At 48.0% G+C, this 12,566-nt stretch overlaps 1 protein-coding gene across 8 annotated transcripts in view; it reads right to left on the bottom strand.

The window, feature by feature from the left end:
- The window catches only part of Banp (BTG3 associated nuclear protein), a 76,773-nt gene that overhangs the window by 25,300 nt on the left and 38,907 nt on the right, over positions 1 to 12,566 (bottom strand). For all 8 annotated transcript variants that reach the window (XM_016008459.3, XM_042277795.2, XM_042277793.2 and 5 more), the window contains 2 exons: positions 11,009 to 11,184; positions 3,767 to 4,006 (listed from right to left, as the gene is read on the bottom strand). In XM_016008459.3, coding sequence (XP_015863945.1) covers positions 3,767 to 4,006; positions 11,009 to 11,184 — 416 coding nt within the window. The remainder of the gene's footprint in view (positions 1 to 3,766; positions 4,007 to 11,008; positions 11,185 to 12,566) is intronic.

Below are 12,566 nucleotides of genomic sequence, written 5' to 3'. Positions count from 1 at the left end.
GGCTTTAGGTATGGATAAAGGCCTCACTAGGTCACAGGCTAGTTACCTGGCCACCAGTCACAGTCACCACAGAACCCACTACTGACCAATTACCTTATCTGATGCACATTTGAAAACCTTATAGAATAAGAATGTTATCACCCTTGTTACCATTTTGAGGCAAAAACCAGGGACAAGAGACACATTCTGTAAGACCAGCCTCACTATAGTTTCTGGCTCTCCTCCTATGCATCTACCTTCATCATAGCTGAGGACCTCAGGTGAAAGCTTCAGGGAGACAGACAAGAAAAGGCCTGCTGCCACATCTTACTCAGAAGGCTGCTCTGAGGTCATGCAGTAGAATCAGGCTTAAAACCAGAAGCTCTCAAAAGAACAGAAGCCTCCACTTGCTGGCCTGTGGGTCACCTGTTGCCCAAGGAGTGAAGCATTTAGCTCACAGGAAGACTAAGGTCAAGGGCACACCTGTACTTCAAGCTGTGGAAGGTGGCCCAGCTTGCTCTCACCTACTTGTAGCGGAGCCAGGAAGCATCTCCCATCATTGCTAGCAGCTTTCCCACCCTCCAGAATTCCACTGCTGACTCTTCAAATCAGAAAAGCAGCTTCCCAGCTCTCACTTAATGAGCCTACACAGGAGACTGCCAGGAGCTGTGGGAAAGGCAACAGACTAGAGGAAACAAACAGAGCCCCTCAGTAGGGGGCACATTACATTATCAGTCACAAAGGAAGGAGGACACTATTATTACTGCTGAAGCAATCTCAAGTCCACGGAGAAAACCACGCAGGGAACTGCATGCCAAGAACTCACTTTTCATATTACAGACCTGACATAATAGCAGCCCCCCAGGAAGACAACAGACCCCACCCATGCACGGGAAGGAGCACTGGGCGAGGGGCACTCTGAACAGGCCTACGCCCGTCCAAGCCTCCCAAGGAAAGCCTGTTGGGCTTTCCCCAACTCATCCTGGCCCATACATACTTCCTTACAACTCCTCCTCTTAGTCTGTAGTCTCTGATGGCCATTCTAGGCCAGGTCCCCAGCAGGGTCCAATCCCCCTGAGAAGAGGTCTCCCACCGGTCTCCAGGATTCACAAGCTCCTTGGCTACCAGCTCAGATTACCCAAACTCTTCTCTGGCTCTCTGGTCAAACTGGTGTTCTTAGTATATCCCAAGACCCCTGCCAGGCCATGGCAGACCAATGCCACACCTATGCATGGGCTGTGTCCAAAGCATATGAGCAGTTTTCCCAATCTACCCTTCAGGACCTGAGAGGAGACAACATCTGATTATCGAAGCTCAGAAAAACTCACATCCCTGTGCATTGATGGGAACAGTGTCCCTCAAAATTCATGTCTTTCTCAGGACCTCCAAATGAGACCTCGCTTGGAACCAGGATCTTTGCAGGTATGATTGAGGATGAGGTTATATTAATGGATCCCACTTCAGTACAACTGGTGTGCTTATATGGAGAGGGGAGAAACAGACACCCAAAGAGGAGATGGTCAATAGAGGCAGCACCAGCAAGCACCAAAACTGCTAACCACCACCAGAGGTAGAGGCAAAACCCCTTTTAAAGGAGGAGGAGCTCCCCTGCCAACAGCTAGACCTTGCATCTGGGCCTGTGTTCGAATGCTCAGTCCATGGACTCTGTTAGAATCTGGGCCTGTGTTCGAATGCTCAGTCCATGGACTCTGTTAGAGCACCCCAGGAGCCCATGATGCACCAAACCAGGAGAGCTCTCTGGCTCGCACAGAATGTGTTACCTGCAACTTATGACCAAGAAACTGCCTGCTCTAGGTAAGAGTGGCTTAGGAAGAGCCTCTGCATGGATAGTGGTGGCGCAAACCTTTAATCCCTGCACTTGAGAGGCAAAGATAGGTGGATCTCTATGAGTTAGAGGCCAGTCTGATCTACATAGTAAGACTGTCTCAATAACAAGGAAAAAAGAAGAGTCACTGCATTCATCTATATCTGCTGGTTATCTGTAGGCATGTATGTAGTTTTGTACAAATTAAAAGCCTTCATTCAAAGCACTTTCAAAGAGCCTGGGAGTCCTCAGGGTCTCTCATCCACACCAGCACTCTTTACAGATATACAGAGATCAGACTGTGTGTGTGTGTGTGTATGTGTGTGTGTGTGTGTGTGTGTGTGTGTGTGTGTGTGTGTGTGTGTGTTTTAATTAATTTCTGGCACCTGGCAGACTGGAGCATGCTCATCTGCAGAGTTCAAGCAGAAGCTTGGATGATCCACTAGCAAAACTCTCAACAACTCAGCCTATATGCTCACTTGAAAGAGCACCACTTCCATCCCCAGTGCACTCCCAAGGAAGACACTCAAAGCCATCAAAGGCACTTTCCTACTGCTCTTTCCGCACACACTTTCACTGATGACTCAAAGCCTGGGGAGCTAACCGATCCCTAGCAAACTCAACAGGACAGCTTATTTCTTTCCCCATCTTCCATTGTGAAGACGGCACTTAGAGACAAGACCACAGCTAACAGGACTAGCTGAATAAGGCCAGCAGCAGGCATTACCATGAGACTCTGAAGGAGGGGTAGAGACAAAGTTTGAGGTAATACTAGCCAAGTTAAGACCTGGAGGTCAAAGGTGAACAATCCTTTTTTTAACACTCAATGGTTCCATGTGAGCACTAACACAGTACTGATGATAGACGGGCTGGGGTGGGAGGCTGGGTAGGTTTCGCCCCATCCGTAGCCTCTGAGGGTGGGACCACACCCAAGGGAGGAAGGAGTCCGTGTGGTACGTCCTTATTAACAGCCCGCACTCCTTCCCTCACACACAGCCCACAGATTCAGCTGCCAAGTGAACACAAGTGCAGACCACGGTTGGGGGAAGACAGGCGGACTCTTCTGCAGATGCTCATAGCCTTCGTGTCCTTTTCTCCCCAACCCACTACACGCCCCTGCAGCTGGGCCAGGGTGTCTAAATATGGGGCACACTGGTCCAACACTCTGAAGCCCCAAGGCCAGTCTCTTTCTAAGGAAACTGTTAAATACCTACCTTCCGTGAGATATTTGATAGAGCTGTGGTTCTTCCAGCCCCAGTACTTCCCCATGTGGCTGTCTCCTCAGTAAGGACAAAGTAGCTGCCCCTTCTGGGATGATGGAAAAGCCAAAGGTGTGGCCCCAGTAAGACTAAACACACAACCAGCCCAGGAATCATCCTGCATGGGAGCTCTGGAATGAACAGTCTAGGAGGGTGGGCATCAGCCTGGGTCACTGTTAAGAGGGGCCTGGGCTTCTTACATGCTATGCTTTCCAAGTATCACCAGGAAGACAGAGAGAACCAGCCTGAGCAAGTAGTATTCCTCAAACAGGAGGACAACACCAAGATCATGTTGGGCACTAAAATCGGTCCTAGAGTGCTACTAGCCTCCAACAGAGCCAGATCAGCCCATGAGCACATCACAGTGCCAAGGCCAAGACCTCCCTGAACAGACCCCACTCATGCCAATGGGCAACTCAGGAGCACTGTGGCCGGTGGGCAGGAGGGAATCCCACCTCTGTTCTCTCTTCTTCAAGAGCAGCCTAAGGATGACTGACACTGGAATCTGCAACTCCCTGGAGAAGCACATTCCCAAGTGTCCCTCTCAGCACAGGGCACCACACGACATCTTGCCAAGCAAATCCTAAGTCCAGATCCCCATCTCTGTGATGACCACTGAGCTTGGCATCACCCCCAGCACTGGAAATAAGGTCTAAATTCGGCTCCCTGACCACCTCAGCTATTATCAGCTGTGTGAACTTACACCGGATACCGTAGATAGTGAGGGGGTCCAACTGCTTCTTCCCATGCTTGCCCTGGCCCGACAAGTTGGACACAGCCTGCACCTCTCGATGGAACAGGTAGTCCAGCAGCGTTAGTGCCATCTTCTCGGCTGTGCGACAGTTAGTGCTGATGTGCAGCATGTCGGAGGGGATGATGGCACATCGTACCCGCATCTCAGGGTTATTTTCATCGCCCAGCCAGGTGCCATTGGGATAGTCCTCTGAAAGAAGAGACAAGTCTCAGCAAAGCTCAGAAGCATGTTAAGACAGCACAGCACACAGCTCAAATATAAGCTCCCTGGGGCTCCTAAGCCAAGCTCCCAGCCTCCATCTGGTTGCCAGGAACACCAGAGCTGAGATGTAGCCACTGGTGTTGGCCAGTAGCAGGCCCAAGACACCCTGATTGTAGAAGAATACATCAAACAAGATATGGGCCCAAATACCAGGAGCCCCTTGGGATAACAGAACTGAAAATGAAATCTTAAAGGAGGATAAGTGTGCTGGTGCCGCAGAGTCCAAGCACTGCCAGTCTCCAGGATCTACAGGCCCAACACCTTTGACCACACTGCAGTCAGTGTCGTGTGCACCTCTCCCAGACAGCCTCTGTCAGGTCCCCTTATCACAATACTGTCTTACAACATCACGGGGATAGCTGGGCATGGTGGCACAAACCTTTAATCCCAGTACTCAGGAGGCAGAGGCAGGAACAGGCTGGCCAGGGCTGTTATACAGAGAAACCCTGTAAGAAAGACAATGGGGCAGGGGGATCCACGTGGAACAAAGCAAAAGTGGAGATGGGTGTACAGTCCCCTCTTAAGCAAGAAGCTTAAGTGAGCTAAGCAAGAAAACCAGTGGCAGCAAGTGTCCCCTGTGGGGACAGGAAAATCACCTCAAGTCAAGAGAGGCCTAGGTCTGCTGTCATTCAGTGATCCGGGGGACAGTGAACAGGAGGGAGAACTGCCACAGAAGCTACCTGCATTGCTTCCGCTAACACAAAGATCTGGTGCCCTCTGACCTTGGGCAGACTACCGTGGAGTCCATCCAGGTGCCCACCGGTAACACTGAATCATGTCTCTACACAGAACAAGACACAGCGTCCACTCACATCGTTATCTGAAACATACCTTTTGTAAATTCAGGAGGAGTATACTTACTTTACTAAAATGCTAATCCAATTTTAGCATCTGAACAATGCATTCTTATAGTTTTACTTTATAGTACAAGCAAAATAAACATGCTTTCTCTTCCAGTCATATAAATCTTCAATGACATCACCACTTTTGAAAACTGTTAAAATGAAAAGCTTCCACCAGCAATTTGGATTTTTTTGCTCTTCTTTAAAGCAGGTCAGAGTACAAGCAGCTACTCTTAGTGTGTCTTAAGTTCCAGAAAAATAAAATTCACGAGGAATACCTAGATGAACATCTCTATCCTCACCCCCCACCATACCCACCAAGCCCCAGTGCAGAGCCAGTCCTGGTCTATGCTTCCACTTCGCTCTAGAAGGAAAGCAGACCATGGGGTAACTCCTTCCTGAGTCCAAGCAGCCGGGGTACAGATCCTGTATTATCTCCAGGGCCTTGGCCTGGGCAAGTCTTTGCCTAGGATGAGTTTGAGGTCACGTGGAGCATAGAAGACACTTTGTTCCACATCTGCTGTGCAGCAACTACCACTGCGCCACTCCACAGTGTGGGCTGCCTCAAGACGAGTCCTCACCTCCCCCACCTCACCCCAGCAATAACCACCACAGCCTCGCCTCTGTCATTTCCATCACATCCAAGGCCCAAGGCATCAGCTACATGAAGCAAGAGAGGAAGGTCCCTGGGGCAGCTCAGATGAACAAGAGCAAGGGAGTCGTTCCTACCTTTGCATACCTCACTGGACACACTGGGCTCTGTGACAGTCCTGTCTCACCGACGCCCCTGTCCCTAGTCAAGAGCACCAGTCACACTTGTGGGTTTCCTAAGCCATTCTTGCTTAAGTCCTGGAGGCCAATGGCATATGCCATTCTCCAGCAGAAGGATAATAAAAAAAAAAAACAAACAAACAAACAAAAAAAACAAAAAACACTAGAGAAGGTGTAATCTGTGGAGGCTTCAGGGCTGTTCAAATACTACAGACCTCAGGTCAAATTAGCTACCTGGGGTCAACCTCAGCCTCCTACATACAAGTTTTTAGACAACAGACTTATAGTCATGAACTAGTGTTAAGTGTATTTTTCCATCTATACAAAAAATTAATTCTCATGTGGCATTTGTAAAGCCAACCTAAACAATTTACCAAATTAAGGCACATGCTCCATGAGATACTTGTTCTGAAAATGAATATAACCAGAATGAAGTCCCCTGGAACTTACCAGACAAGAAACAAGAGTCAGCATCCACTGCCTTCCAGGCCACACTGCCACACAAAGCCCAGAATGTTCTCAGACCCAGCCAAGGGCTGATCATACTTATTTAACCCAGTTCTTCCAGCAAGTGGGCAAGAAAAGCCTCTTTGTAGTCCAGAAAACACCTTATTCTTGTGCATTTATAAGTATCTGCTGCTCAAAGGGGTCCAGGAGCACCCATAGAATATGAGGCCACATCTGTGTCCACATACCCATTCTTAATAGCTGCACCTAGACTTTGAGATATTCTGACATAATCTCCATCCACACATGGATGGCTAGAAATCTAACCAATGTTCCACATGGGAAAGAGAGCAGAAGGCTGGAAGGTGGCGTATGCCTTGAACCACGGGAAGGCCAGCCATGCGCTAGAGTACAAGTATAACAACCAGAGGCTACTTCTATGGTGCAGAAGTGGAGAATTTTTGAAATTCATTCCATAAACTACAAATTCAATTTAGAAATGCCATACTCCACCATTTTCTTTTCAAAGGGGTTTTTTGGTATATATATGATTTTTGTTTAATTTTTCTTTTTTTAGTAAGCTATTTTAGATCAACAACAATTCTATTATATAGTTGTGGTTTCTAACCAATAATGCACAAATATTTCTTAGCATATGAAAACTAACCACAACCAAGAAGGGCTCTGTTACCCTATACCATGTGGTCATTCCAAAAGCAAGATCCATGTATTTGCCATCAGCTCATTTCTCTATGGTTGGGCTTCTCAGAGGTTGGTCACAATAAAGGAAAACAGCAAAAACTAAGCTGCAGGCCATTTGGAGCTTGTCCAGGCTACCATTAGTTTTACAGTGCAGGACCTAAAGGGCATTTGTCACAGGAGGTTGTCAGTAAGTCCTGACTGATCAGCAGAATGTGGCATGGAACTACACTTGCAGAAACCATGGGCTGAAGAAGGAGCATTCTGAATCAGTGATAACTGAAACATAATACTTCCTCATTGTAATTAAGTGTTCAGCATTTTACATGGAGGATTAGCCCATCCTCTAGGAATTATGCCCGCACTATGGGAAAGGAAACCCAACTAAATCCCTTAATTAACAGATCTGTTTTGATTCATTTAGCTAATTTGTATGTCACACAGCCAACTTAGCCTCTGAATGACTATGCCCCTCATATTCTCAGTGTTCAAGAATGAGCTATAGGAGGACCTGACTACCACAGAAGACATGGGCAAAAACTAGGTTTAACAAGTACTGCTCCAATTAGAAGGCATCTTCTACCTCACCCAAACTTAGTTTACATCACTTAAAAATTAAGTAAAAAACTAAACTACCATGAAATGGCACAGGCCTGTCATCCCAGCTACTTCAAAAGCTAAGGCATAGGACTCAAATTTCAAGGCCTATCATTCCTGGATGCAGAGCAAATTCAAGGCCAGCCTAGACAACTTAATGAGATACTGTCTCAAAATAAAGAATGAAAAGAGGGCTGGGATATAGCTCAGTGGTAGAGAACTTACCAAAGGCCCTAGGTCCAATCCCCAGTACCCTAAAAACAAAACAAACCAGTAAATGGTGCCTTTGTGCTATAACCAACTGATTTCAAATTTTATATAAAACATTTGGAATTCTTAAGTAATAACCACTTCAAGGTCCGGTTCTCAGACCTCAGGCACACAGATACTCAGATAAGAAGAAGCATCTGTCAGCTTGCAATTCTTGGCTCTTCACAGGAGACAAAAAGACTAAATAAACCCTACAAGCTTATCCAAGCACCTCATATCAATAATGCTTCTATGGCATGAGCCAGATGGCCTAACACTCCCTGCTGAGCAAGAAGACAAGATCATGACTCTGAGTCCCACAGGTTAGAGGCCAGTACTGTCAGGACTAGTGGGCAATGAGTCTGAAGTGAGACCCTGTCCTGCTTGGTAGTCCTCCTAGTACCTTCACGAGCAACAATCACTTAATAATGATGCCACCTGTCTGCAGACACTTTTTAGAAAACCACTGTGCCAGCACATGGATCAGCAGGATCATTTACACTGCTAATAAGACAATGTGATCTACCTTTCCCAAAGAACAAGAAAGCCAGATGGTTCTGAACCATGACCTCTTCTTCAAAAGTAAACCATGAGTTGGGGAATATCGAGTCCTAGCACTGGAAAATGGAGATTCCTAGTGCTGCCCACCAGCATCACGACTGTGGACACAGGCAGCTTTTAGTATGGCTGTGACACTGCTCAAAGTCTCTTCGAACAACACATCTTCCCCAGAGATGCAGCCTCTATTTAGAGAACCTGAACTCCGACACCTGTTTCTGTTCCTCCTTAGGACACCAGTAACAAAGGAAATGTGCCTACCATGGTTCCTTTTCCTGAGTTCATTTCAACACAATCTGCTATTTCCCCAAGTGTATGTCACACCCATCACATCACCAAATCAGATTCAAAAGGGAAAATTATATTCTTATGATAATCCAGACTCCCTGGATTATCAAGGTTATATTCCTTAGCGGTCTATACCAGGCCTAAGAAGCTGGGCAGACTAACCAGAGCTTGCACAGCTCCCACAGGAAAGGAGGGAGATCAGCCAGGCTCCTTTGGCTATCACAGGCATGATCCTTATGCAGCTTCCTTGACGAAGGAATGATTGGTACCTTTCTTCTCAGTGTTAAAGTAGCCAGCTGTCCTAGCCTTGAGTCCACATGGATGCCAAAACTTACACACAAGTGTTCACACTTCAAAACATACAACAGCCAAAAGCAGAAATGATCCAAATGCCTGTCAACCAACAATGTCACACGAGGGCAAGTCTGGAGCCTGGACCATGCAGCCCCCGTCATACAAGGGGAGGGGGGGGGGGCAAAGTACACAGCATGCAATCTTTGTCCTATTTGGGGAGAGCCAGGGTATGGGGAATACAGTTCCTGCCATATAAGAGAGAAGCACTGCTAATACAGCCCCTGTGTGTCTAAGGAAAAGACCAGGGCACAGGGAATGCAGCCCCTTTCCCTACAGAGGGAGGACAGGAACATTTATGGCCTGCAACCTGGATGCCATGACCCAGTCACATTCAGGGCTCACAGGAACTCCCATTACACACAAGAGGATCAGCAGCTAAAAGGGCTGGGCGGGAGGATGAGGAGGACTACTAAACGGTTTGAGGTTTCTTTGAGAAGATGATAAAAAAAATTCTGGATTCAAATAGAGGTGACAATGTATAAACATGTGGATACACTAAACCAGCCTCTGTCACTTTAACAGAAACAGTTTCTAAGACAGAAAGCTTTCAGAGGATTCAGTTCACATCACTGGGCCTGTGGTAGCCAGTTATCATAGTGGAAGTGTGGCAGAAGAAGCTGCTCATCCCATGAAAGCTAGGACACCAAAGGAAAGGCCACATGGGGCCGGGACCCCACTCTCTCCTTCAGAACACACCCGAAATGGCCCAACTCCTCCCCTAGGCCCACCCCCTGTAAGTTCTATTTCTGAACAATAGAGCCATGGGTAGGGATCAAGCTCTCAGTACAAGCATTTGAAAAGAGTCACATCCAGCCGGGCGGTGGTGGCGCACGCCTTTAATCCCAGCACTCGGGAGGCAGAGCCAGGTGGATCTCTGTGAGTTCGAGGCCAGCCTGGGCTACCAAGTGAGTCCCAGGAAAGGCACAAAGCTACACAGAGAAACCCTGTTTTGAAAAACCAAGAAAAAAAAGAAAATGAAAAGAGTCACATCTGAATTTTAGCAACTGCTAAAATGTGTGCTGTAAAATGATCAACTGTGTAGTATCGAGCTTCATAGAAAGTATTGTCCTTACTCCCCAACCCCAACACTGCAATTTTGAAAGACATTATTTCTAGTATTTCAGATAAAGTAACAAAGAGTAAATTATTGTAAAGTAGAAAAAAAATGTGCTTGCAGGAAAAAACCAATAATTTGGATGTGGAAGCAAAGCCTCACACAGTCTCATGGGTAAACAAAGTATAAGCTTAGGATTCTCACACAGAGCTAAGTCTGTCAGAGTTCCTTCCTTCCTTTCTCTCCACATTATAGTCACTTAGAAGCCAAGTGCATACAAGGGCTCCAAGTGTCACAAAGTCTTTGAAATGCACATAGGCTGACCACAGGCCAAGGAACAGGCAAGGGGGCACATTAGACTCATCAGGGAAGAAGAGCTTGTCCCACCATGAGAACCCCAAGAAATCATGAGCAGGAGTCTGGGGAAGACAGACCCCAGCACTGGCTCCTCCTGGCACCTTACAGATCACCAGTGCAAAAGGCAAACCAGCCCAAGGAGACTGTACTCCCTAAGCCTGGCAACAGCCTCTGGAAACCTGCAGAGAAATGCCAAGGACAGTGAGTGGCTAGCGGTACATGGTCATGAAAGCTATTCTTCCTCAGGAAGTAGGCCGTCTAAAAAGGTAGCTCCAGCCAGGCGGTGGTGGCACATGCCTTTAATCCCAGCACTCGGGAGGCAGAGGCAGGAGGATCTCTGTGAGTTCGAGGCCAGCCTGGTCTACAAAGCGAGTTCCTGGAAAGGTGCAAAGCTACACAGAGAAACTCTGTCTCGGAAAACCAAAAAAAAAAAAAAAAAGGTAGCTCCATAAGTGACACTGAAATCACTCTGAAACCCCAACTGACGTGGAAGAAATCGACTTCTGTGCGATCAAGGTAAAGTGAGCATAAAGCCAACAGAACGTGAGAAAGACACAGGCGCTGGAAGCCACTGTGGGATTCCCAGTTGCGTTAACTTCCTTCATCACTTCTGTATCACTCCTTAGCAACCATAAGCTACGGGTTCTTCCAAAATAACGGCACAAAGGGACAACTATGGCCGCGCTGACAAGCAGAGCAGTCCTGGTAACATACCTTCGGAGTTCAGGGTGATGAGCGTGACGTTGCTTCCAATGTTCTGGCTTCCTGGCTGACCACAGTTAGACACAGAGTCACTGGCCTCTGACCCGCTCTCCCCGTCTTCATTATGGCTGTCATCCTGGCCTGGCACCTTCACCACGATTGTGTTCTGCCGACGCCCAGGAACAGCGCTGGCGGGAAACAAACACAGCAGCCCACGCTGTGAGAGGGACATGAGTGGCACACTGAGACTAGCCCTGACTCACTGTGCTGTGTGGACTTATCCCAATGCCTAGGTGAGCACAGACCAACGCACAAGGTGGGTCCCCCAACATGCGGTGTGTCCCCACACGCACCCTCCATGGAGATGAGCTGCAACATAACACAGAGACAGCCTGAGGCCGAGAAGACACAGAATATAAAGCAACTGCTTAAAACATATGAACAGCACAAAATAAATAAAATCATAACTCACTGAGACTCAGCCTAGAATCCTGCTTTCAGATCTCAGAGGCCATCCTAACCAGGCTGATATGCACAATGGTCATTGTGTGTTAGAGAGGCCCCATCCATCCACCACCCCTGCTGTCAGACACCCAAGATGACTCAGCCTCCAAAACACCTCCACACTCCCCAGGACTCCCAAAAACAAATCCTAGGAGCAGCTTCCAAGGCCATCAAGAACGCTAGGAGTCCCCTGGGAGCCATTCTTGGTACCGGGCCCGGAAGTGCAGCAGCAGCCAACAACTAGCAGCAGAAAGTGCTCAAAAGAGACCCGAGCCTGATTTGTCTTCTGAATGACCTGTCAACATTTTGGACTGTGACCTATTACACACTACAGAGGAAACGAAGCTCTATTTCCCACCAGCAAAGTCACAGGGGGCTTAAAACTCTAGTCATCCCCAGAGGCAGGAGCCACACCAGGTCCTTCCTGGACTTGACCCCACACAACTATCCACAGTGAACTGGCTCCTCAACACTCCACACCCATGACCTCAGTGCAAGCCTGGAAACCCATATTCTCCCCAGCAGCCTGGCTGGCCTCCAGCACCCCCACATCACACCCCAGACCTGTTTCCTAGAGAACTGGACCAGGACAAGAAGCCAGAAAAAAAAAAAAAAAAAAAAAATGGAAAGAGCCACATCCCACAGAGAAAAAAAAAGCATGACAGGAATCTGTGAGAACACTGCTGGTAACCAAAAGGTGACAAACCTCCTGAGGCACAGAGCCAGAGCCAATGGGCAGAGGCCCCCACACCAATGGCCCCCCCAGGACATGGCCATTGTACACTTTCATCTCTGACTAAAGTTCACAAACTCACCACATCTACATCATTTACCAAACTCAGAAGAGGACCACTGCAGGACAAATGGATGGGAGGAGCAAGCTGAGCACGTGCAATACTCTGGCATCTTCACACAGCAGATCCAGCCCAGAGTCCTCACAGCTGCCGCCCCGTCTGCTCTCTCTCCCACCATCACTAAGCACCAGGCTGGCCCTCCCTGACCTGTGAACTGTGGTGGTGGTGGTGGTGGTGGTGGTGGTGGTGGTGGTGGTGGTGGCGGCTAACAG

This window comes from Peromyscus maniculatus, chromosome 5 (assembly GCF_049852395.1).
Source record: "Peromyscus maniculatus bairdii isolate BWxNUB_F1_BW_parent chromosome 5, HU_Pman_BW_mat_3.1, whole genome shotgun sequence".
NCBI lineage: Eukaryota > Metazoa > Chordata > Mammalia > Rodentia > Cricetidae > Peromyscus > Peromyscus maniculatus.
This window is presented reverse-complemented; position numbering and strand designations above follow the sequence as displayed.